Below are 25,300 nucleotides of genomic sequence, written 5' to 3'. Positions count from 1 at the left end.
CATCAGTGTGGTGGTGAGTAATAATTATAGGTGCAATAGATTGTGATGTGGAAGTAGTTTGGGTGGGATAAGAAGGGAAAGAGGTCACGGGTGGGCCCCAGAAGAGTTGCCTCACTGTAGTATAAAGTATACAAAGTATAAATTGGAATATAATGGGAGGGTTTATGAAGGGTGCTTCAATTGTCATGGGTGATTTGAATGTGCATATTGACTGGACAAATCAAATGGGCAAGAATAATAATGGAAGACACATTTGTAGAGTGCATCAGGGATTGTTTCTTAGAGGAGTACATTGCAGAACTACCTGATACCATGTTATTTACAGTTAGTCATGTGTAATCAGGTAAGATTAATAAGGGATTTCATAGTTACAGCTCCTAGAGAGGCGGCACGGTGGCACAGTGGTTAGCACTGCTGCCTCACAGCGCCTGAGACCCGGGTTCAATTCCCGACTCAGGCGACCGACTGTGTGGAGTTTGCACGTTCTCCCCGTGTCTGCGTAGGTCCCCTCCGGGTGCTCCGGTTTCCTCCCACAGTCACAAAGATGTGCGGGTCAGGTGAATTGGCCATGCTAAATTGTCCGTATTGTTAGGTAAGGGGTAAATGTAGGGGTATGGGTGGGTTGCGCTTCGGCGGGTCGGTGTGGACTTGTTGGGCCGAAGGGTCTGTTTCCACACTGTAAATCTAATCTAAAAAACCTCACACATAGTTTGAAGGAGAACAGCAGAACAGCGTGGCTCTCACACCAGTGTTGACAACTTATCTGAGAACACTTACAGAGCTGTCTAAAAGGTGACTGGGAAAATAGACCAAGGGCAAGGTGAGTAGATGAGCAGTGGCAGACATCCAAGCAAATATTTCAGAATGCTCAGCAATAAACTTATTCCAATCAAAAGGATTTGGTGAGGAGGATGAATCACCCATAGTTAGCAAAGGCAATCAAGGCAATATCTGATCAAAAATTAAGGAACATTAGGAGGCTAGAGGATTGGGAATTTTTAAGGAACCATCAACAGATGGCCAAAAAAAATTGCTGAAGGGGAGAAAACTGTCAATAATATTATAAACAAACATGTGTCCTATAGTATATGAAAAGAGAATGGCTAAAACATTTGAGACCCTTGGAGGAAGCACTTGGGGAATTGATTACAGGGAGCAGAGAAATGGCAGATAAGTTCAACCAATAATTTGAGTTGGTCTTCATAGTGGAGGACTGTAAACATCCCAATGAGATAACGGGAGTCCAAAGACAATATATTTCTTGTTAAGGTGAAAGGAAAGGCTGGTAGGTACAGGGAATGCTGGATGACCAAAGAAATTGAGGTCTTGGTTAAGAAAAAGAAGGAAGCATATGTCAGATATAGACAGGATAGATCGAGTGAATCTTTAGAAGAGTATAAAGGCAGTAGGAGTATACTTAAGAGGGAAATCAGGAGGGCAAAAAGGGGAATTGAGATAGCTTTGGCAAATAGGGGCAAGGAGAATCCAAAGGGATTTTATGAATACATTAAGGACAAAAGATAACTAGGGAGAGAATTGGACCCCTCAAAGATCAGCAAGGCAGCCTATGTTTTGAACTGTAGGAGATGGGGAAGATACAAAATGAGTATTTTGTATCATTGTTTACTGAGGAGAAGGACATGGAAGATATAGAATGTAGGGAAATCAATGGTGACATCTTGAAAATGTCCATATTACAGAGGAGGAGGTCTAGATGTCTTAAAACGCATAAAGGTGGATAAATCCCCAGGACCTTTTCAGGTGCACCCCAGAACTCTGTGGGAAGCTAGGGAAATGATTGTTAGGCCCTTTGCTGAGATATTTGGATCATTGATAGTCACAGGTGAGGTGCCAGAAGACTGGAGATTGACTAACATGGTGCCACTATTTAAGAAAGGTGGTAAGGAAAAATCATGGAACTATAGACCGGTGAGCCTGATGTCGGTGGTGGGCAAGTTGTTGGAGAGAATCCTGAGGGACAGGATGTACATGTATTTGGAAAGGCAAGGATTGATTAGGGATAGCCAACATGGCTTTGTGCATGGGAAATCACGTCTCACAAATTTGATTGAGTTTTTTGAAGAAGTAACAAAGAGGATTGATGAGGGCAGAGTGGTGGAGGCAAACTATATGGACTTCAGTAAGGTGTTCGACACGGTTCCCCATGGGAGACTGGTTAGCAAAGTTAGATCAGATGGAATACAGGGAGAACTAGCCATTTGGATACAGAACTATGGTAGAAGATAGAGGGTGGTGATGGTGGAATGTTGTTTTTCAGACTGGAAGCCTGTGACCAGTGGTGTGCCATAAGGATCCGTGCTGGGTCACTGCTTTTTGTCATTTACATAAATGATTTGGATGTGAGCATAAGAGTTATAGTTAGCAAGTTTGCAGATGACACCAAAATTGGAGGTGCAGTGGACAGCAAAGAAGGTTACCTCAGATTACAATGGGATCTTGATCAGATGGGCCAATGGGCTGAGGAGTAGCAGATGGGGCTTAATTTTAATAAATGTGAGATGCTGCAGTTTGGAAAAGCAAATCAGGGCAGGACTTATACACTTAACTGTTAAGGTCCTGGGGGGTGTTGCTGAACAAAGAGACCTTGGAATGCAGGTTCATAGTTCCTTGAAAGTGGAGTCGCAGGTAAATAAGATAGGGAAGAAAGTGTTTGATATGCTTTCCTTTATTGGTCCAAGTATTGAGTATAGGAGGTGGGAGGTAATGGCTGTACAGAACATTGGTTAGGCCACTTTTGGAATCATGTGCAATTCTGGTCTCCCTCCTTTAGGAAGGATGTTGTGAAACTTAAAAGGATTCACAAAAGATTTACAAGGATGTTGGCAGGGCTGATGGGTTTGAGGTAGATGGAGAGGCTGATTAGGCTGGGACTGTTTTCCCCGGAGCGTCGGAGGCTGAGTGCTGACCTTATGTTGGTTTATAAAATCATGAGGGGCATGTATAAGGTGAATAGACAAGGTCTTTTCCCTGGGGTTGGGGAGTCCAGAACTAGAGGGAATAGGTTTAGAATGAGAGGATAAGACATAAAAGGGACCTAAGGGGCAGTGTTTTCATGCAGAGGGTGGTATGTGTATGGTACAAGCTGCCAGAGGATGTGGTGGAGGCTGGTACAATTGCTACATTTAAGAGGCATTTGGATGGGTATATGAATAGGAAGGGTTTGGAGGGGTATGGGCCGGATGTTGACAGGTGGGACTAGATTGGGTTGGGATATCTGGTCAGCATGGATGGATTGAACCGAAAGATCTGTTTCCGTGCTGTACATCTCTATGACTTTATGTGAGGAATTTAAAACCACACTGAGGGTAACAAAATCCAAACCCAGCATTAAGGTCAATTCCACCCCAACTATTCAAACCAGCAGCTAAATTGAACAAAGTTCTAAGACCTCATCAGGGACGCTTCTGTAATGGGCAATCAATACTGGCTTGTTCCTATGTTTATCACGGTTTCCTCTGGAGCTTTGCTCTATTTTCTTTTGTTTTCCAATTATTAATGCTTGGTACTGGGAGGCTGTGCACCATTAATGGGGTATGAAATCTGTAAACACATTCTGTATGGACAAGAGTGACAGAAAATCTTCCACTCCACATTTCACCAAAGGAAAGCTCTCACCATTAACGTTAGGCTAATCTTTATGCAACAGATCTGGCTCATTCAGCCCCTCCAACCTATTCCACCATTCAAAGCTGATCTATACCTCCGATTAACTTATCCACTATTTCCCTAGATCTTTTAATACTCTAAACTTACACAAAGCTATCAATATTAGCCTTGAAATGTTCTGTTGATCCAGTGACTACAGACCCACTCATGAAATTGTGAAATGAAGGGCAGTACTGGCCCAATTTGTTCTCCCTTTACTGTCACATCCACCCTTGAATTGTGAATGGATATTTCTGGGCTGGAACTTCTGAGGAGCTTTTTTTTTATTTATTCAGGAATGTAGGTGCCCCTGGCTGGGCGCATATTTATTACCCACTTGTAGTCCCCTTGAAAAGGTGGTGGTGAGCTGCCTTCTTGAACTGCTGCAATCCGTGCGATGTGGGTTGACCCACAATGTCCGCAGGGAAGGAATTCCAGGATTTTGACCCAGTGGCACTGAAGGAACGGCGATATATTTCCAAGTCAGGATGGTGAATGGCTAGCAGAGGAACTTTCAGGCGGTTCTGTTCCCAGGTATCTGCTGGGGAAGGTCTCCGTGTTCAGAAAAGGAAACTCAATCCTAATCTCTGACTATTGATCTGTCCACTCCCACCTGTAGAAAGTGGATGGTTAAGGGTAATCAATATCATTCTGTGATAGCTCTGTGGTTGATTAGCCCAGAGCACTTAGGCCCTGAAATGCCTGCACAGTAGAAGAGCATTTTGTAAAGCCTGACAGAATGTAAAAACACCAACGCTAGGAAATTAATTTTCTTCACGCTTATTGGCATCTGTGGAGCTCATTAAACCCTTCTGTGTTTGGGTTCCATGCAGCAAAATTTATCTCTTTGTCAAAATATCCGCTGGGAATCACACAAACATATTGTCATAACAAAACGGTTTTATGATCACACTCCCCACAGCAGCTCCTAGCTGTAAATGCCATTATTTGTTCAGGTAAGACTAACTACACCCTCACAGACAACCAAAAAACACTCTGCACTTAGAATGATTCCAATCAAAGTGTATCTTCTGAAACTTTTCCACACTAGTACAACATCTATCCAAATCTGCTGAATATCTGATATTTATTCCTCTTGATTAAAGAAAAAGATGAATTTTTTTGCATTCATCGCTCCTTTACAGCCTTCAAAAAAGATGGAGTCCACTAGATTTGTTTCCAGTTTAAAATGTCTTAAATTATCAAGGTAGCTCAAAAGACTTGAGGTTCTACACTTCTCAGTTATCAGTGAGATCTCATTGTGATTTATTGTGAGGAAGGCTGATGCTCCGTTTGGCAATTTGCTCCATTTCCATCAATTACTGAGGATCAGGTGTCAGAATTTCAAGGTGTCTGAGGACAGATTCCAGTTAAATATCAGAAGGTTACGTTTTTGCAACAGACACTTTAACTATGGGATGGAGATGTACAGCATGGAAGCAGACCCTTCGGTCCAACTCATTCATGCTAACCAGTTATCCTGCTGGCTCATGCAGTGAACTCAAGTTCACCTTAGCCCCCAAGTTAAACTGGGTCAGATTAGCCTTGTTGACCAATGAAGGGAGCACAAGTTCCCAGAATATTTTCCCCAAATTGGTCTGTATTTTTTCCCATCTTTTCCAAGGAAGTCGCAAATTTTGGGTGGAGTTGGAAGTTCATATATCTCAATGTACCAAGTATCATAGTTATATAGGTTAGGCTAGATGGACTAAATAGTCTTCACAGTCCAGCTTTGTCTGTACATGGGAATGAATCAAGCCATCCCTACCATGTAAGTGATTTGAGATGAGCTGCAAGGAGCAGGTTTTGTTCAATATCTTCCAACCAGCTCTGTCATCACGTTTTAAAATTGGGTGGCATGATGGTTCAGTGGTTAGTGCTGCTACCTCACAGCATCGGGGGCCCTAGTGTGATTTCAGCTTTGGGTGACTGTCTGTGTGGAATGCACATGTACTCCCAGTGTCTGCATGGGTTGCCTCTGCTTTCCTTCCACGGTCCAGGGATATGCACATTAGGTGGATTGGCCATGTTTAATTGCCCATAGTGTCCAGGGGTTTACAGGCCACATGGATTAACCCTGGGAAATGCAGGGTTACAGGGATAGGTAGAGGGCTGGCTCTAGGTGGGATGCTCTTCAGAGGGTCAATGTGTGGATTCGATGGCCTGAATGGCCTGCTTCCACACTGTAGGGATTCTAAGATTCCATGAAAATTGGGACTAATTCTTCCCTAGCTCCTTTACCATTTCATAACCTTCATCAACTCATTTATTTATAGTGAAGGGTTTCCACCAACAATCTTCTTGTGCAGGTAAAAAACACTACTATGAAATCATAGGAAGAAATCCATCAGCCCATAGTGCTCACACCAGTTCTTTGAGATAATTATTTAATTACTTCCGCCCCCTACTCTTTCCTTATAGCAGGGCCCATTCTTTCCTGTTTACATACAGGTCGTATTCCATTTTAAATACATCGATTGAATCTGCTTCCATCAGCCTTGAGGTAGTGTATTCTATATCATAACAAATAGCTACACAAACATATTCTCATTGTTATCGTCATCAAAACCTTAAAAGCTTTTATTTAAATTTAAAACAAGTATGAAACAAAAATATATTCTCCAAAACTAATCATCCAATTTTACAGTACAGGAAGAGGTCACTGTTAAATCCGTACCAACACAGCTCCTTTCCTCTGTCTGTACACTCTAAGTGATTTTTCTTTTAAAAATATTTATTCAGTTCCTCATTAAAGTTAATATGGATTCGACTGCAACACTGCATCCACATGGTACCAGTTTCAGGCAGGACTATTGGTAGAGACTATAACTCACCCTTAAAGGATATACTTGTTATAGACTGTGTGGAGCATAGGTTTACTCGGCTCATATTGGGAATGGCAGGACTGTCCGATGAGGGGAGATGGACAGGGTTTAGGATTAGAAGGATGAAAGGGATCCGATTGAAATGTATAAAGCCCTAATAATGCTGGAATAGACTACATGCAGGTGGGATGTTTCCCTGATTGGGGAGTCTACAACCAGGGAACATAGTCTTAGGATACAGAGTGGGTCATTTTTGGCAGAGATCTGGAAACATTTATTCAGTCTTGGTGAACCTCTAGAGCTCTGTACTACAGAAGGCTGTGGAGGCCAAGTCACTAAATATATTCAGGAAAGAAAAACAACAAATGTTTAGATTTTAAATGCGTCAATGGGTATGAGATGAAAGTGAGAATACACCACCGAGACAAGGACCAGCTAAGACCATATTGAATGGTGGATCAGGCTTGAATTACCTACTCCTGCTCTTAGTTTCTATAAACCTAGTAACCTATTGGAAGGATGCTGTGAAAATTGAAAGGGTTCAGAAAAGATTTACAAGGATGCTGCCAGGGTTGGAGGGTTTGACCTATAAGGTGAGGCTGAATAGGCTGGGGCTGTTTTCCCTGGAGCATCGGAGGCTGAGGGGTGACCTTATGGAGGTTTATTAAACCATGACGGGCATGGAAGGGACAAATAGACAAGGTCATTTCCCTGGATTGGGAGTCCAGATCCAGAGGGCATAAGTTTAGGGTGAGACAGGGGAAAGATATAAAAGAGACTTAAGGGGCAACGTTTTCATGCAGAGGGTGGTACGTGCATGGAATGAGCTGCCAGAGGAAGTGATGAAGGCTGGTACAATTACAACCTTTAAAGGCATCTGGATGTGTACATGAATAGGAAGGGTTTAGTGGGATACGAGGCAATTATTGGCAAATGGGACTAGAATAATTTAGGATATATGTTTACCATGGATGGGTTGGACCGAAGGGTCTGTTTCCATGCTGTACATCTCTATGGCAACATGACCTCCCAACTCCTGTACTCCATACTCTGACCAATAAAGGAAACCATACCAAACGCCTTCTTCACTATCCTATCTACCTGCGACTCCACTTTCAAGGAGCTATGAACCTGCACTCCAAGGTCTCTTTGTTCAGCAACACTCCCTAGGACCTTACCATTAAATGTATAAGTCCTGCCCTGATTTGCTTTTCCAAAATGCAGTATCTCACATTCATCTAAATTAAACTCCATCTGCCACTTCTCAGTCCACTGGCCCATCTGATCAATGTCCCTTTGTAATCTGAGGTAACCCTCTTCGCTATACACTATACCTCCAATTTTGGTGTCATCTGCAAACTTACTAACTATACCTCTTACACTCACATCCAAATCATTTATATAAATGATGAAAAGTAGCAGACCCAGCATCAATCCTTGTGACACTCCACTGGTCACAGGTCTCCAGTCTGAAAAACAACCCTCCACCACCACCCTCTGTCTTCTACCTTTGAGCCAGTTCTGTATCCAAATGGCTAGTTCTCCCTGTAGTCCGTGAGATCTAACCTTGCTAACCGGTCTCCCATGGGGAGCCTTGCTGAACATCTTACTGAAGTCTATATAGATTACGTCTACCGTTCTGCCCTCATCAATCCTCTTTGTTTCTTCTTCAAAAACTCAATCAAGTTTGTGAGGCATGATTTCCCACGCACTAAGCCATGTTGACGATCCCTAATCAGTCCTTGCCTTTCCAAATACATGTACATCCTATCCCTCAGGATTCCCTCCAACAAGTTGCCAGCACTGACATCAGGCTCACTGGTCTATAATTCCCTGCCTTGTCCTTACCACCCTTCTTAAACAGGAGTGTTGTTGAACAAAGAGACCTTGGAGTCCAGGTTCATAGCTCCTTGAAAGAAGAGTTACAGGTAGATAGGATAGTGAAGAAGGCGTTTGGTACGCTTTCTTTTATTGTTCAGAGTATTGAGTACAGTTGTTGGGAGGTCATGTTGCAGCTGTACAGGACATTGGTTAGGTCACTGTTGGAATATTGTGTGCGATTCTGGTCTCCTTCCTATCAGAAGGATGTTGTGAAACTTGAAAGGGTTCAGCAAAGATTTACAAGGATGTTGCCAGGGTTGGAGGATTTGAGCTATAGGGAGAGGTTGAATAGGCTGGGGCTGTTTTCCCTGGAGCGTCGGAGGGTGAGGGGTGACCTTATATTAAATCATGAGGGGCATGGATAGGGTAATTAAACAAGGTCTGTTCCCTGGGGTGGGGGAGTGCAGAACTAGAGGGCATAGGTTTAGGGTGAGGGGGAAAAGATATGAAAGAGACCTAAGGGGCAACTTTTTCACGCAGAGGATGGTGCATGTATAGAATGAGCTGCCAGAGGAAGTGGTGGAAGCTGGTACAATTGCAACATTTAAAAGGCATCTGGATGGGTATATGAATAGGAAGAGTTTGGAGGGATATGGGGTGGGTGCTAGCAGGTGGGACTAAATTGAGTTGGGATATCTGGTTGGCATGGACAAGTTAGAACGAAGGGTCTGTTTCCTTGCTGTACATCTCTAGGACTCTACGACATGCTACCACAGTTAGTCAATGCAGCACTGTCACACATCAGGTGGTAGATCACTCAGAAAGTCAGAAGAATTGCTTCAACATTGAGAGGAAAACTGGAACGTGACAGTCAACAAGCCTGAGTAACCAATGCTTTTAGGAAATCCCTCTGAAAGTGAAGAGTAACCAGAGAAATGATTCTGTCATTGCTTTAAGTCTGTTAATGCAGATTCTGCATCATATTAAAATCAATGCTCCAGCTCAGCATTTCACTTTCTTTTGAAGACGGCTCTGCACTGCCACCTAGAGGGAAACACAACAAATGTGAGAAGAATTAGCTGGAGACCACGGTTCAAAGCATCCCAATTAAAAAAAATAGTGTTGACGAGTTTTTGTGGTGACCTTCGAAACTTTTTTACAGCAACAACCTATAATTGTATAACTCCCTTAAGATAGTATAATGACCCAAATAGGAGCACATTCAGGACAACAATTGCCACATGGCCGTATAAGGAGATATTAGGACAGATGACAAAAGCTTGGGGAAAAGACCTTGATACAATGGAGCAACAGATAGAGACTGTTGCCAAATACTACTACTTGGGAAAACTGGTGTTTCCTTTCAGAGATTCCAAATTGCTCTGAATTCTCAATTTCATAAGAATGCAGGATTGAATGAGACTGAAAAGAAATCATTTCAGATCCTCAGGCATCCATCAGAGCTCGAAAACAGAATGCACGACTCACAGCCCACTGCCCCTCACTCAGTTTTTGCATGAAATGTATATCCAATTAATTAGGTTTTAAAAGATCATTATAAAGTAGAAAGTGCAGACATGGAGGATAAGGGAGGTAACTCCAGAGCTTAAAAGTTGCATTCAAAAGAAGAGTCCATATTACTGTAGTCCTCCTGTACTTGAGTTGTAACACTAATTCTATAATCTTGTTGTGTTCCTACATCCCTTCAACCACTAATCTTCTAGACAGATGTTCTGGTAAAATATAAAACCACAAGGTATTGAGATTTAAAAACACAAATACCATTTAAGGGCAACAATAATATGGTAAATCAATACTTACAAGAAAATTAGTTTGCAGCAAAACTGATAAATCTGGACAGGCAAAGCCAATAGCGTGTATGTTAGTGTTTGGTTATTATAAGAGGTACCATCTGAGCACAGGAGACACATTTTTAAAAGAAATGAGGAGCTGTGGAACGCATTGCTACAAGTAGTACATGAACCAAAAGGCATGCCAACACTTAAGAAAAGGTTAGAAAGGTATTTGAAGATTAGGGGTTGAAGGGGTGTAGGAACACAACAAGATCATAGAACTGGTGTTACCACTCAAGTAGAGGAGGATTACAGTAATATGGACTCTTTTTAGAATGCAACTTCTAAATTATTCCTTAGGAATGAGAGGATTGAGGAAACCTCTGATCACAATTTGCTGCCTGTATCGCTTAGTGTCTCTCAAAACAGAATTGTCTAGATACATGGAAGGGAAAAATGGAACATAGAACATTACAGCACAGGCTCTCAATGGTGCGCCAACCTGTGGAACCAATCTGAAGCCTATCTAACCTACACTATTTCATTTTCATCTATATGTTTATCAATTGACCATTTAAATACCCTTAAACTTGGCAAGTCTACTACTGCTGCAGGCAGTGCGTTCCACGCACCTACTATTCTCTGAGTAAAGAAGCCACCTCTGACATCTGTCCTTTATCTATCACCCCTCAAATTAAAGCTATGTCTCCTCATGCTAGTCATTACCGTCTGAAGAAAAAAGCTCTCACTGTCCACCCTATCTAACCCTCTGATTATCTTAAATGTCTCAATTAAATCACCTCTCAACCTTCTCTCTAACAAAACAGCCAATTTCTGATCCAAGCTACTAAGTCACCCTCAAGCCATGCCTCCATATTTTATGCAATAGCCCATCGTGGGGCACCTTATCTTATGCCTTACTGAAATCTATAGGTAAAAACAAGGACTGCAGATGCTGGAAACCAGAGTCTAGATTAGTGTGGTGCTGGAAAAGCACAGCAGGTCAGGCAGCATCCAAGGAGCAGGAAAATCGACATTTAGGGCAAAAGCCCTTCATCAGGAATGGAGGCAGGGAGCCTGCAGATATACACCACATCAACCCCTTTACCCTCATTCACTTGTTTGGTCACCATCTCAAAGAACTCAATAAGATTTGTGAGGCACGATGTACCCTTCACAAAACCATGCTGACTATCCCTAATCAACTTATTCCTTGCTCGATGATTATAAATCCTTTCTCTTACAACCTTTTTCAACACTTTACCCACAATCGAAGTAAGGCTCACTGGTCTATAATTACCAGGGTTGTCTCTACTCTCCTTCGTGAACAAGGGAAAAACATTTGCTATCCTCCAGTCTTCCAGCACTATTCTTGTCGACAATGACGACATGAAGATCAAAGCCAAAGGCTCTGAAATCTCCTCCCTGGCTTCCCAGAGAATCTTAGGATAAATCCCATCCAGCCCAAGGGAATTATCTATTTTCACACCCTCCAGAATTTCTAACACCTCTTCCTTGTGAACCTCAATCCCATCTCGTCTGGTAGCCTGTATCTCAGTATTCTCCTCAACAACATTGTGTTTTTTCAGTGTGAATGCTGATGAAAAAATATTAATTTAGCTCTTTCCCTACCTCCTCGGACTCCACACACAACTTCCCAAAACTATCTTTGATTGGCCCTAATCCTTCTCTAGTCATTCTTTTATTTCTGATATACTTAACAAACAGGATAGTGTACACCTGAACCAGAGTGGTACCAATATCCCGGGGGTATTTGCTAATGCTCTTCAGGAGGGTTTAAACTAATTCAGCAGGGGGATGGGAACTTAAATTATTGTTCCAGTATTCTGGAGGTTGAGAGTAGGGAGGTCAGAAAGGAGGTTTCAAGGTCACAAGAGTTCACCGGCAAGCAGGAAGGTTGTTTGAAATGTGCCTACTCCAACACCAAGAGCATCTGGAATAAGGTGGGTGAACTTGCAGCATGGGTTGGTACTGGGACTTTGATGTTGTGGCCATTTAAGAGACATGGATAGAGCAGGGACAGGATTTAGATGTTTCAGTAAGAACAGAGAAGATGGTAAAAGAGGGAGAGATGGGGCATTGTTAGACAAGGACAGTATTACGGTGGCAGAAAGGATATTTAAGGACTCGTCTACGGAGGTATTATGGGCTGAGGTTAGAAATAGGAAAGGAGAGATCATCCTGTTAGGAGTTTTCTATAGGCCTCCGAATAGTTCCAGGGATGTAGAGAAAAGGATAGCAAAGATTATTCTGGATAGGAGCGAGAGTAACAGGGTAGTTGTTATGGGGGACTTTAACTTTCCAAATATTGACTGGAAATGTAATAGTTCAAGTACTTTAGATGAGTCAGTTTTTGCCCCATGTGTGCAGGATGACACAGTATGTAGACAAGCCAACAAGGGCCGAGGCCACACTGGACTTGGTACTGGGTAATGAACCTGGCCGAGTGTTAGATTTGGAAGTAGGTGAGCACTTTGGTGATAGTGACCACAATTCGGTTGTGTTTACTTTAGCAATGGAAAGGGATAAGTATATAACTCAGGGCAAGAGTTATTGCTGGGGGAAAGGTAATTATGGTGTGATTAGGCAAGATTTAGTATGCATAGGATGGGGAAGGAAACTGCAGGGGATGGGTACAATTGAAATATGGAGCTTATTTAAGGAACAGCTACTGTGTGCCCTTGACAACCTGTTAGGCAGGGAGGAAATGGTCGAATGAGGGAGCTGTGGTTTACTAAAGAAGTTGAATTTCTTGTCAAGAGGAAGAAGGAGGCTTATGTTAGGATGAGATGTGAAGGCTCAGTTAGGGCACTTGAGAGTTACAAGTAAGCCAGGAAAGACCTAAAGAGAGAGCTAAGAAGAGCCAGGAGGGGATATGAGAAGTCATTGGCAGATATGATCAAGGACAATCCCCAAGCTTTCTATAGGTATATCAGGAATAAAAGAATGACTAGAGAAAGATTAAGGCCAACCAAAGATAGTAGTGTGAAGCTGTGCATGGTGTTGGAGGAGATTGGGGACGTCAATGCAGTCCTTTTTTCACTAGCCTAAAGTTTGTCATTGTTATAACTTACTCACCCTTGCTGCATCGAGTAATAATGTTTTTCTGTTCCTTCTGAATGTTTCTAATACAGTTCAACAATACAAAAACATGGCGGCTCTTCCATTTGAGGACTGAGACTTATCCCTGATCCACACTTTTGGAACTATTACCAAAGTTGATAAAAAGCCTTTGTTTTATACCTGGAATTACACCAGTTCCTCTCTTTTGATCATTCCCATTATTCTTATTCCCTTGTGATCTTGAGATGTGGCATTTGGTTTGAGGTTTTACTGCAAATGGAATTTGAATTTTTAGCCTTTGGCACATATCGCTGTCTGCTGGCAAATATACATTACCCAAGGGTGTTATGCTGTATATCAATATAACTGATCACTCCTCTCAGTCCCTAACATTTTGTGGTTTTCACTACTCTACCAGCTTCTTCAGTGAGACAGCAAACTAACGTTTGGAGTCTAGATGACTCTTCATCAGAGCTGTGATGAAAGGTCATTTAAACTTGAAATGTTACTTTGCTCTCTCTCCATGGATGCTGCCTGACCCGCTGTGATTCCAAGCACTTTGTTTTCAGTACAGATTTCAACATCTGCAGTAATTTGCTCTGACTAGCTTCTTCATTGGAATATGAATGAAAAGCAGAACTAATAATTATACAATCCATGCCAGATTCTGTTGTTATGAATTTCTTAAAGCTTTCATTCACCACACTATTATCTGAAACAATGTCATCTGGTATCTCATTTGTGGAAAATATTTTCTTCAGTAAGTTTATCAAGTCTCTGCTGTCATTGTGAGAGATGGTTAATTTCTTGCCACCATGATCAAATATGCTTTCTCTTGTAAGTCAAAGAAATTGAAAGTGTGCGAGGGAAAATTTGATTGTTGTGGTCCCTGTAAACACTGACAGAATAGGCAGGATAAGCAAAGAGGTTCTGCTTGGTCAATATAATGATCTCGGCACCAAATTAAGAAGAGAACTCAAAGGCAATAATCTCTGGATTTGGCAATTTGAGGTCCAGTGCCAGACTACCCATATATGTATTCCAGTGAGAAGGGAGCGTTTGAAGGGGTTCAACAACACCCGTGGTCAACCAACACACTTAAAGATAGTATCAAACTTAAAGAAAAAGCACATCTTTATGCAATGATAGGTAGCAGGTTAGAAGACTGGATGGAATAGAAAGAATACAGAATGACTAAAAAATTAATGAGGAAGGAGTACAAGAGAAAGCTAAAAATGTTAGATCCAATTGTTACAGAATTAATACCACAACACTGAGAAAAGTTCATGGTAACCAGGCAATACAGGAAAATCACACTTAACCTAATGTGCTGCATTACTTTGGATAAGTAACACAGGGCTGTGGATAAGGAAGAATTGGGAAATATACTGTACATGGTTTTCCAAAAGGCATTATCAGATACCACATCAAAAGATTATTACAGAACTTTTAAGGGCTCTTAGTAAAGGGGGTTTACATATTGACGTGGATAGAAGATTGGCTAGCCAACAGGAAACAGCGTAAATGCATCATTTCCCAATTGGCAAGATGTAAGGTGTAATAAGCAGTTGCCACAGGGATCACTGCAAAACTTTAAAACATTTTACAATTTTTATAAACAATTTGGATGAAGGGGACCAATATATGGTTGCTAGGTTTGCTGATGACAAAGATAAATAGTGGCTAAGAGTACATAAGGAGATTACAAAATAATATAAACAGGTTAACATTTCAGGCATTTGGCCAGGTACATGGACAGGAAAGGTTCAGAGGGATATGGGCAAAACACAACCAAACAGGACTAATTCAGTTTAGGAAGCCTGGTTAGCATGGACGAACATGGCCAAAAGGCCCAGGAGTCTATAATAGAAAAAGCAAGAGGCCCAGGAGACTGCAAATGGAGTGTAACACAGGAAAACATGAGATTGCCCATTTTGGCAGGAAATTTTTTTTAAAAATTATCTAAAGGATACGAGATTGTCAAGCTCTGAGATGCAATGGCCGGAGGAACTGGATGTACAAGGAATTAGGAGAAAGTGAGGACTGCAGATGCTGGAGATCAGAGCTGAAAACGTGTTGATGGAAAAGCGCAGCAGGTCAGGCAGCATCCAAGGAATAGGAGAATCGACATTTCGGGCATGAGCCTGAAGAAGGGCTCATGCCCGAAACATCGATTCTCCTGCTCCTTGGATGCTGCCTGACCTGCTGCGCTTTTCCAGCAACACATTTTCAGCTCTGTACAAGGAATTATAAAAGTTTAGCATGCAAGTACAATTTGTAATGAGGAAAGTGAATAATATTATCATTTATTGCAAGATGAATTGGACGGAAAACATTGGGAGGTTATACTTCAGTTTACAGATAGTGTTAGAGTCCCGTACACAGGTTTGGCCAACTTATTTAATAGAAGCGAGCGCATGTGTTGGAAGGAATTCAGAAAAGGGTTACTAGACTAATCCTAAAATGAATGTGCTGCCTTATGATGAAAGGCTTCACAGGCTAGGCTTGTCTCCACTGTGTTTAGAAAAATAAGGCACAACTTGATTGAAAGTTACAAGATGGCTTCAGAAGGTAGATCAAAAAAAGGATGTTTCCTCATGTGAGAATCTAGAACTACTACCTCAATCTGGAAAACGGAGAATATAGGAATGTGGGTGGTGGTGGGTATATCATGCTATTTTGAAAACAGGGGCAATTATATCCAATTTTCCAATAATCAATACTTTTTTTAATGGACTCAATCAGTGGTAAACGCTAGTACACCAGCAGCTCAAACAGGTGGATAAATATTCAACCAATAAGGGGAGGAGAACTGAGTGTCAGCTCAACATAAACAAGGGATGGGAGTGACTATTGGCAATGCATTGGGAAAGCTTCAGTGAATGGGAGTGGATCATTTGGTAATGGAACTCACCCATCATAATCAGGGTATTCTTGAAAATGCAGTAAAACTGAAGATTTATTAGAAATTATGCAAATTCACTGCCAAAAAAATGGGCGCGTGGTTCCTGGGAGCAAAATCAAGGTTGTGCCCCAGTTGTCTGACTTCAAAACAGTAAGGTAAGGTGAAAACCCAGTTTATAATCATACACTACGACTATCAGAGAGTTACAATGAGATTACATAAGACACTTCAAAAGACATGAATATTTTAATACTATATAATCAAACCACTAATAAGGGGCTTTGTGTATATAAATCTGCCCGAGCTAGAATGATCATAACATTTAGGTAATAATAATAAAAAACCAGTCTCTATTATTTTCAAATACAAAAATGCCAGGCGCTGCAATAATTTACAAAACAACACTTAACAAAAACATTTTTTTAATTTGTTTAAAACATACAAGAAAAATTCACCAAAACATTATGTAGATTTTGTCGCTGCTTTGTTCTTTGAGGCAAAGAAAGCCGATATATTTTTCATTCCACTCTTGTCAACCTTTGCCAAAGATTTTTGTGCAGCTGTCATCTTGGAGGGCTGAGGAGAGAAAGCAACAGTCAGTACTACAATAAAAAAAACACACTGCAGCACTTAAATTACATATTTAAAGCTCCTTCTTTAAAAAAAAGCATTGTGCTCAGAATAATGTTGATTTTATTTATGGAATTACACCAAGCAGCTGTTGCTGGGTACTGGTTTTCTGGGTCAGTTGAAGTTTTCTACATAACACAGCTCTTGGAAATATTTGCTATAGCACGTACTGCAGAACTGACCATTCCAATCCGGTCACCCCATCCATTTTCTACATCATTTTATACTCTCCCCTTTCAAATATTTAGCTCCCTTCTACAAAGTTACAGGAAGGTATCTGCCATCATAGCCAACGATGAGAAAGCTTTGAATGCTCTTCCTGCACTATTTGCAAAAGGAAAATTCTCATTGATAACCAAGACGACAGAGACTAGGTTAAGATTTTGGCAAAGAAAATAATTCAATATTCGGCCTCTTCAAATCTGCCATAGTTTTCAAAAACTATATTTAACCTCCTCTAACTTTCTGTTCCAAAGGAATTTTTAAACCACTTTTCCCCCTTCTGTTCAAACTTTCATACTTGTGAGTAGTCACTGTCATCTTTTTATGGCGACCATTTCCTAGATTTCCTCACAATAGAAGAGGGGTTCTGTGTAGCTACTCTAACAAATTCCTACAATATTATGCCTTAATATTCTAAACTCACTGTGCAACCTACCTTCACAATTTAACCCTTTCAGCTATATTATCATTCCAATATAATACTACTGAACATACTCCATGTTCTTTTAGACCATTGGGAAGTGATGGCCAATACATCATCCATTTTACCTTGTTACATTTTCAGTACAGGTTTCCAGGAAACTGATGAAAGATGATAGAGACCTTCTAAACCCATTCTCTCAATCATCCCATTTCTTTCCTGATGACCGTTCATGTTATACTCCATGTTTCAGACATCTCTCACAATCATAAGTCATAACTTGACAATCTGATCTTTACTGAACAAGAGGGGTTAGAATCTGTAATTTATTGCGGGGGTGTTATCAATTTTTAATGTGGTATGAAAGCAGTCCAAGAATGGAATTGAAATTAAGGAGGATGAAAGTGAAAAGTCCTGAAGCATTATATCATCATGGTAATATTTAGGAGCATCACAGGCAGGTGGTTGGATGACACCGAGGCCATTCACTCCTTTGTGCTTATGCTGGCTCTTTGTAAGAGCTATTCATTACTTTTACATCCCTGTATTTCTCCCCCACCCCACACATCTTGATTCTTTCAGTCTCACTGATATAAATATACTATTTTAAAAAGTTACCACTGAATATGCTTCCAGCATGTCTTGTGACAGCAGTAGAATCCATACCTCTGGGTCAGAAGGTCTGGGTTAAAGTCCCACTTGCCCGAGGGGGTCTATTAAAATGTGGCTCGACAGATAGAATAAAAATAAATTACAACTTGCTTCCACCTGTTCAGGCAACAATAATCCCAGACCATAACAATTTCATACGCAATGTTTTGTTTTACTGATGTCACCTCCAATTCTTTTAACCCACCACCTTAAAAACAACGTTCTCTGATCTGACCAATCTGTCACTCCATTCAGGATTTTCAATGCACCTTTCAAATTTCCTCCCAAATCCAGAAGGTTGAGAACAACTCCAGTTTCTCTAGTCTCTGTATATAACTGAGGGCTCCTTCCCAGTATCATTTCAGTGAAGATTTTCTCCAAAGCCTGAATGTATTGTGTTCGGAACAGAGCAAAGGTGAGGCCTGACCGGAGTTCTTACTTTTTTTTTAAAAAAAAGCTTTTGCTCATTTCCTTACTTTATTCACTCTTGTGCCTCTTTAATAATGCAAAGAATCCCACTTGCTTTTATAACAGAGGTCTGCTGCTACATTCAAAAATTTGCTTGCAAACATCCTCAAGCATGTCTGTGCCTATACCATTTAGTTTATATTGCCTCTCGTTGTTCAGACTATCACTTTACAATCCTTTATTAAATCAGGTCTCCCACCGCCCTCCCATTTTGATTGTCTACATCCTTACAAATCTATTACTACCCTCTTCATTGCTTGCAACATTTTCCAAGTTCTGTACCAACTGCAAACTTTCAACTTATTTCCTTTTTACCCATGTCTACTTCATTACTGTACATCAAAAAGACCAGTGGCCCTGCTTTCAGCTTCTGAAGAAGGTTGAACTCTGGTTCACAAAGTCATGACTAATTTCTGCTTTCTGTCCCATAGCCAATCTTCCAGTCACACTGCCATCGTCTCTTTAATCCAGGGCAGGGCGAACCTTTTTGGCTTGAGGCCCACATCTAGCTCTGGCAAAGGTGCCATAAATGGTCACGAATTGAAGCACGCATGATCAAACAAAGATGAAAGTTTTATTTTTCACATTCAACTAGCACGGAGGGAAAACTGCAGCATTGGGTGTTTGTTGATTTTAACCACATGAATATATTGTTTCCGTTGGAAAAAAGTTATATATCTAAAACTTTTCAGTGGACTGCACTACATAAAAAATGTGCTCATTTAGAGTCAGAGATGTACAGCACGGAAATACCCTTAGCTCCAATTCGTTCATGTCGACCAGATATTCCAACCCAATCTAGTTCCTCCTGCCAGCACTGGCCCATATCCCTCCAAACCCTTCCTATTCATGTGCCGATTCATATATCAAGATGCCTTTTAAATGTTGCAATTGCACTAACCTCCACCACTCCCTCTGGCAGCTCATTCCATATACGCACCACCCTCCGCAGGAAAAAGTTGCCCCTTAAGGTCCTTTTAAATCTTTCCCCTCTCACCCTAAACTTATGCCCTGTAGTGCTGGCCTCCCTCAGCCCAGGGAAAAGATCTTGTCTATTTACCCTATCCATGCCCCTCATGATTTTATATATCTCTCTAAGGTCACCCCTCAGCCTCTGATGTTCCAGGGAAAACAATCCCATCCTATTCATCCTCACCCTATAGCTCAAACTCTCCAACCCTGACAACATCCTTGTAAATATTTTCTGAACCTCTTCAAGTTTGATGACACCCTTCCTGTAGCAGGGAGACCAGAAGTGCACACAATATTCCTGACCAGTGTCCTGTACAACTGCAATATGACCTCCCGAATCCTCTGATCAGTAAAGAAAAGCATATCGAACACCTCTTCACTATCCTATCTACCTGCAAATTTACTTTCAAAGAACCATGAACCTGCACTCCAAGATCTGCTTGTTCAGCAACACTCCCTAGGACCTTACCATTAAGTGTAAAAGTCCTGCCCTGATTTGCCTTTCCAAAATGCAGCATCTCACATTTATCTAAATTAAACTCCATCTGCCACTCCTTGGCCCACTGGCCCAACTGGTCAAGATCCCGTTCTTCACTGTCCATTATACCTCCAATTCTGGTGTCACCTGCAAACGTACTGACTATACCTCCTAATGTTCACATCCAAATCATTTACATAAATTCCTAGATAACTTCTTTGCATTTAAATATTATTAGCTTTGCTGACTCATCAGTAATTTCCATTTGACTGACAATTATCAAAATTTATTCAAGCGCTAAATTAAGTTTTCATAGAAATGAACATAAAATCTTATTGTACCATACCATCATAATGACACATTACAATAATGAAACCAAGCCTACTTCCTATTTCATGCACATCTTGCTTAATATGAACAATGCAGATTGTCAGTCCTCTTTACAATGGCTTCAAGGACCAATGTAATTCTTGTTATAAAAATACGGAATAAATTAGCTTTGACATTGGTCAGCTATCTGGGACCTATAGTAAGATTTGATGTATTTCAACACAGAAAATGTTTGATTGTGCACATAAGTGAAGCCAAACTAAATAAGGAATTTCTGTATCATCTGGCAGATATTTGGGATCCTAGTTTCATGTATGTGTGAAACTCATACAGTTTTTCTAAAGGTGGAAGGGTACCAAAGATCAATAAACCCAACTTCTAATTCTGGAAGTTCTTCCACAACCAAGTGACAGCATGGTTAGCACCAGCTCTTCTCCACCATCACAGAATCAAACAAAGTTCTCCGTGCAGGGCACTTCGTGACTTAATCAGCACTTCTAAATATTTGTGTTGCAGCATGAGCAAACTTAAATCTCTTCATTTATTTTGACAGCATGATTGACTTGACTTTGAAAGCAGTGGATTACAATTTGTTTATGAACATATTCTTGAACTGCGGCTTCACTTTACATTAGTTTAAATGTGCCAAGTTATCCACATAAAAGGAAGGTCGTGTACCCAGATGCAGTTCCAGAAAATTATTTTCTTGCTCCTGCATCTCCAAAGATGTGCAAATTGTGCAGGTATCACATACTCAAGGAGGAAATGATGTTTAAGCACCCTCACTCTTCTGCAGTTCACCATTTCCACCATGGTGACAACGATTTGATCGTATTCAGGACAACTTTCAGAAGGGAACTCTCATGTAGAATTTAATGTATAAAAATGTATCTCTTTCTGAGGGTAGTGTTCTTTTACTTTGTCTTCATTTTAAAAAGAAAATCCAGGATTGCAAGTAAACATGTGATCCATCTGAAGTTGCTTTTTTTCCATGAAAGCTCATATTTCCTGAGGGGATGAAATAATGTCATTGTGTAACATCCCACACGGGGGCATTGCAGATTGTTTTTGTTTGGCTATGAAAACTGTTCCCCTCAACCTACAAGGCAAGAAAAGTGAAGTAAAATCTATCAACAAATAAAAGTGAAATAACTCCAACATCTATAGTACTGCCTCATTAACCAGATGTTCAATCCCATCCATCAGTCTAGTTGCCCTTCACTGCAGCCACTCCAATAATATTTAAAGTAGAGCCCAGGACTGTATCTGGTACTCCAGTTGGGGCTCCATACAAATTATCACCACACTTTTAGACTTTCCTTCTGGCAATACAGCCTAATATCTTATTTGTTGCTGCACACTATCTGGCTAGCTTTAGTAACCTAGTTCCTAAAGTCTCCAAAACCTGCTCCACTGCCATTCTCCTCTTTATGGGTGAGAAGATCCTCTTTAGTATCTACTGGCATTAACCATCACCACCCAGCAGCCAAGCCACCCCCTAGCCTAAGCTTTCCACAATTTATTTCATCTTTTGCAACTTCGGACAAGGCTATCGGCAGACAACTTGTGACACATTGAAAGAGATAATTAGTCGGTTTCAAATTTAGAACATTTCAAGTCGATATGCCAATTCAGTCCTGGGTGACCTCTTAATGTTTAGTTAAACTAAAGATTGCATTTCTGACTTTCGTTAGCCATCATTGTCCAACAGCTGAGATTATGCAGATCATTGTTTTACCAAAAGAAAACATGGCTACAAGTTAGCTTGCAGAAAACTTTATGGAGGATTATATTGTACTTTTAAAGTCTGCTATTTTCCTTTATAAGCTTCTCCAAAATATTAAGAGTTTTATGAGATTGCAAACCATTTGAATAGAGCTTGAATTTAAAACTGGTCAATGACCAATGGCCTCATTAGTTCAGGTACAATCATATTAATTTATTCCAGACTGAGTTTAGCTCAGCACTGACTGGAAAGGGAACCTGGGATCTTTGTCTAACACTGTTGATATTTTCTAAGAATCCAAAGTCCACAAGGATTTATGAAAGAGAAATCATGCCTGACTACTAGGAGTTTTCTTTAAAAAAGAGGACACTAATAGAATAAAGAAGTGAGAATCAATGTGATGTGGTGTTCTTGGGTTCTCAAAAGACTTTTGATAAAGGCCCTAGTAAGACGTTAGTGTACAAGTTTAAAGTACATGGAATTGGGGGGCAATATATTGGCATGGACTGATAATTAGTTAGCAAATAACAGAGAAAGAATAAATGGCTAACTTTTAGAGTGGAAGGTAGTGACTAGTGGGACACCATAAGAATCAGTGCTTGGGCTCCAGTTAGTCACTATTTATATCACAATTCAGAAGAAGGAATCAAATGTAATATTTACAAGTTTGACAATGCCACAGAACTAGTGAAATTGAGACGGTTAAAGGCGAAGTAAAGAATTCAAGGTGACTTAGACACATTGTGAGAGTTGGTGAAAATATGCAGTATAACATGGAGAAGTGTAATGTTGCCCACTTCAGTAGGGCAAACAAATGGCAGAGTATTATTTAAATGGTAAGAAATTGGGAGATGTTGATGTACAAAGGGACCTGGGTGCCTTTGTTCAATGGTCATTGGAAGCAAGAGTCAGGTACATCAAGCAGCTGAAGAGTCATCTAAACTCAAAACATTAGCTTGCTTTCTCTCCATGGATGCGGCCTGACCCACTATGATCTCACTGACTGCTGGCTGTGGGAGAGTGGGGGGGGGGGGGGGGGGGGGGGTGGTAGTGATCTACCATGCTGTTGGGTTACGCAGTAGACCATTTTTGACTGAGACGAGGAGAAACATCTTCATGCAGAAGATGGTGGTGAATCTGTGGAATTTGCCACTGCAACAGACTGTGGCGGCCAAGTTACTGAATATATTTAAGAAAATGATTGACATCTCTAATGCCTCGAAATCTATGGGTATATGGAGAGAGATGGAATATATTGTTGAGAAACAGGATTAGCTAATAATCATACCTCAGGAAGTAGCAGACTTGATGAGCTAAATAGCTTATTCTTCAATTTTCTACTTTTTTTTAAAGGGAAAGGAATCTAGGAATTTGGACTGTGTTGCTCAGTAGTGCACACTAGCTTCTCAAAGCAGACAGAATACATTCTAATGTGTCTAAGATACTTGAGATTCTTGATGTTAAATGCAGTTAAAACAATAACACAACTGAGAGTGCAAAATGAGAAAGCCCCTCACCTTTTTCTCTTTGGAATCGGAGTTGAACTTAGTATAGTCCTCTTCAGCCTCCACTGGTTTGTCAGATATTTTCCTTTTCTGTAATGGCAGTTTGAGGTTTTTGTTCAACAAGCTGTGCCACATTGACATGATGCGAGCTTCAATTCAGGAAAAGAAAAGCTCTTTGCCAAAACAATCTCTAAAACATGCGATGGCTGTACTTCAGACAATTCATGCCTCAGCAAACTCTGAGCAGATATTCGATGAAACAGTCTCACAGACAGAAGTCTTGTCTACACAACCAGCAATAGCTTACAATGAAGCAGTGCTTTTTCCTGCTGTGGGAACCACCTTTTCCCCCTCAAATTGGTGTTATACAAGAACATAAGATCAGCAGTGCGCATGCAACCTCTTCAAACGCTTATAAAAATGCTTCAATACTTAAATATTGAGCACTACATTTTACCATAATGTGGTTATTACCAAACATTTAAGTCAGAGTTACATCAGTATAGGGATAAATGTTTTTTTAAAAATAGGGAACAGTTCTAGTGTTTGTGCTAGTCAGAGATTTCTCATTTACATACTACTGGGCACATTTTCTATTAATGCTAGTCAGAAAGTAAATTTGTTACACAGTGGGGAACACAATCTTTAATACTCATGAAAATGAGTGTCGGAAACAGATCCTTTCACAAACAAGTGAAATAAGAGACCAGACCACACTTTTCTGCAGCCATTGTATGTTAATTCACCACCAGTTTAGCTGTATTTGTATCATGGAGTAGATTTGGGATTGGTGCCTTTACTTGTTCAGATGTCATGATGGTAGGAAATGAAGTAGTGAGAAAATAAAAGATACTACTGTAGGATTTTTATAAAATGCCTTCAACAGTAAAAACAGTGACTAAAAAAAACAGAAACAAACCTTTGATGGTGGCTCACCCACTGCCGTTTTTGTTGGAACAGCTGGTAACCTAACAAACAGAAATATAAATACTAATATAAAAGCAAATACCACAGATGTTGCAAATATTAACGCCATGTGTGCAGCTGTAGTTTAAAGGTGGTTTAGCAGTTTTGTTAAAGAATTAAACAAACCATCTTTCCTGATTTCTGGAGGTCTCAAAGAGCTTCACAGTCAATGTAAGACATTAGTGCAGTTACTATTCTAAAACAGGAAACTTTGGAAATACTTAGCTGGCCTGGTAGCATCTGTGAAGATGGAAAGAGAGTTCATTTTTCACGTCTGTGATGTTCCGTCAGAATGCACCACAGTGCTGAAACATCTAATCTGTTGCTGCATTTACAGACGCTGCCAGACCTGCTGAGTATTTCCAGCACCATTTGTCTCTAATTCAGATTCTATCACCCACAACATCTGTTTTTGCATCACAAACGATACCCAACATGACTGAATGTAGCGAGGTATCCCTCCTCATAACTCATGAGTTGCTTACAGTCTTTAATGGCATTGATCCAACCATCCTCTTTCCAATAAATTTCCATTAATATCCAGCCGGGCTAGACTGCACACACTTAGTTCCATTCTCTCAATCTAGTCATAGCCGTAGAATTCAATAGCTTCTCTTTGTGCTACCAAACTGCTGCTCTTGGGGGTCCACTAAGGACTTATCCTTACTGTCACCAATTTCTCATCTACATGTTGTCCCTCATCATCATCTAAAAACATAATTTTAGTTTTCAGTGTAGGTGGATGGTACCTAGCATGAGCCCACCACTGCCATTCTCAATCCTTCCCCTGTCCTGGGTCTGCCAGACAGCTTGTCTGACATCTAGTGTTGGATAAGC

The 25,300-nt window shown here is 40.7% G+C and overlaps 1 protein-coding gene across 2 annotated transcripts in view; it reads right to left on the bottom strand.

Moving 5' to 3' along the window:
- Positions 1-8,467: 8,467 nt before the first annotated feature.
- The window catches only part of rnaseh2b (ribonuclease H2, subunit B), a 44,231-nt gene continuing 27,398 nt past the window's right edge, over positions 8,468-25,300 (bottom strand). The window contains exons 9-12 of one of the 2 annotated variants that reach the window (XM_060832942.1): positions 24,417-24,465; positions 23,510-23,587; positions 16,537-16,670; positions 8,468-9,356 (exon numbers count right to left, since the gene is read on the bottom strand). In XM_060832942.1, coding sequence (XP_060688925.1) covers positions 16,557-16,670; positions 23,510-23,587; positions 24,417-24,465 — 241 coding nt within the window. In that variant the 3' untranslated portion in view covers positions 8,468-9,356; positions 16,537-16,556. The remainder of the gene's footprint in view (positions 9,357-16,536; positions 16,671-23,509; positions 23,588-24,416; positions 24,466-25,300) is intronic. The other variant, XM_060832940.1, reaches the window with a different exon arrangement.

The sequence above is a fragment of the Hemiscyllium ocellatum genome, chromosome 12 (assembly GCF_020745735.1).
Source record: "Hemiscyllium ocellatum isolate sHemOce1 chromosome 12, sHemOce1.pat.X.cur, whole genome shotgun sequence".
In the NCBI taxonomy this organism is placed as follows: domain Eukaryota; kingdom Metazoa; phylum Chordata; class Chondrichthyes; order Orectolobiformes; family Hemiscylliidae; genus Hemiscyllium; species Hemiscyllium ocellatum.
This window is presented reverse-complemented; position numbering and strand designations above follow the sequence as displayed.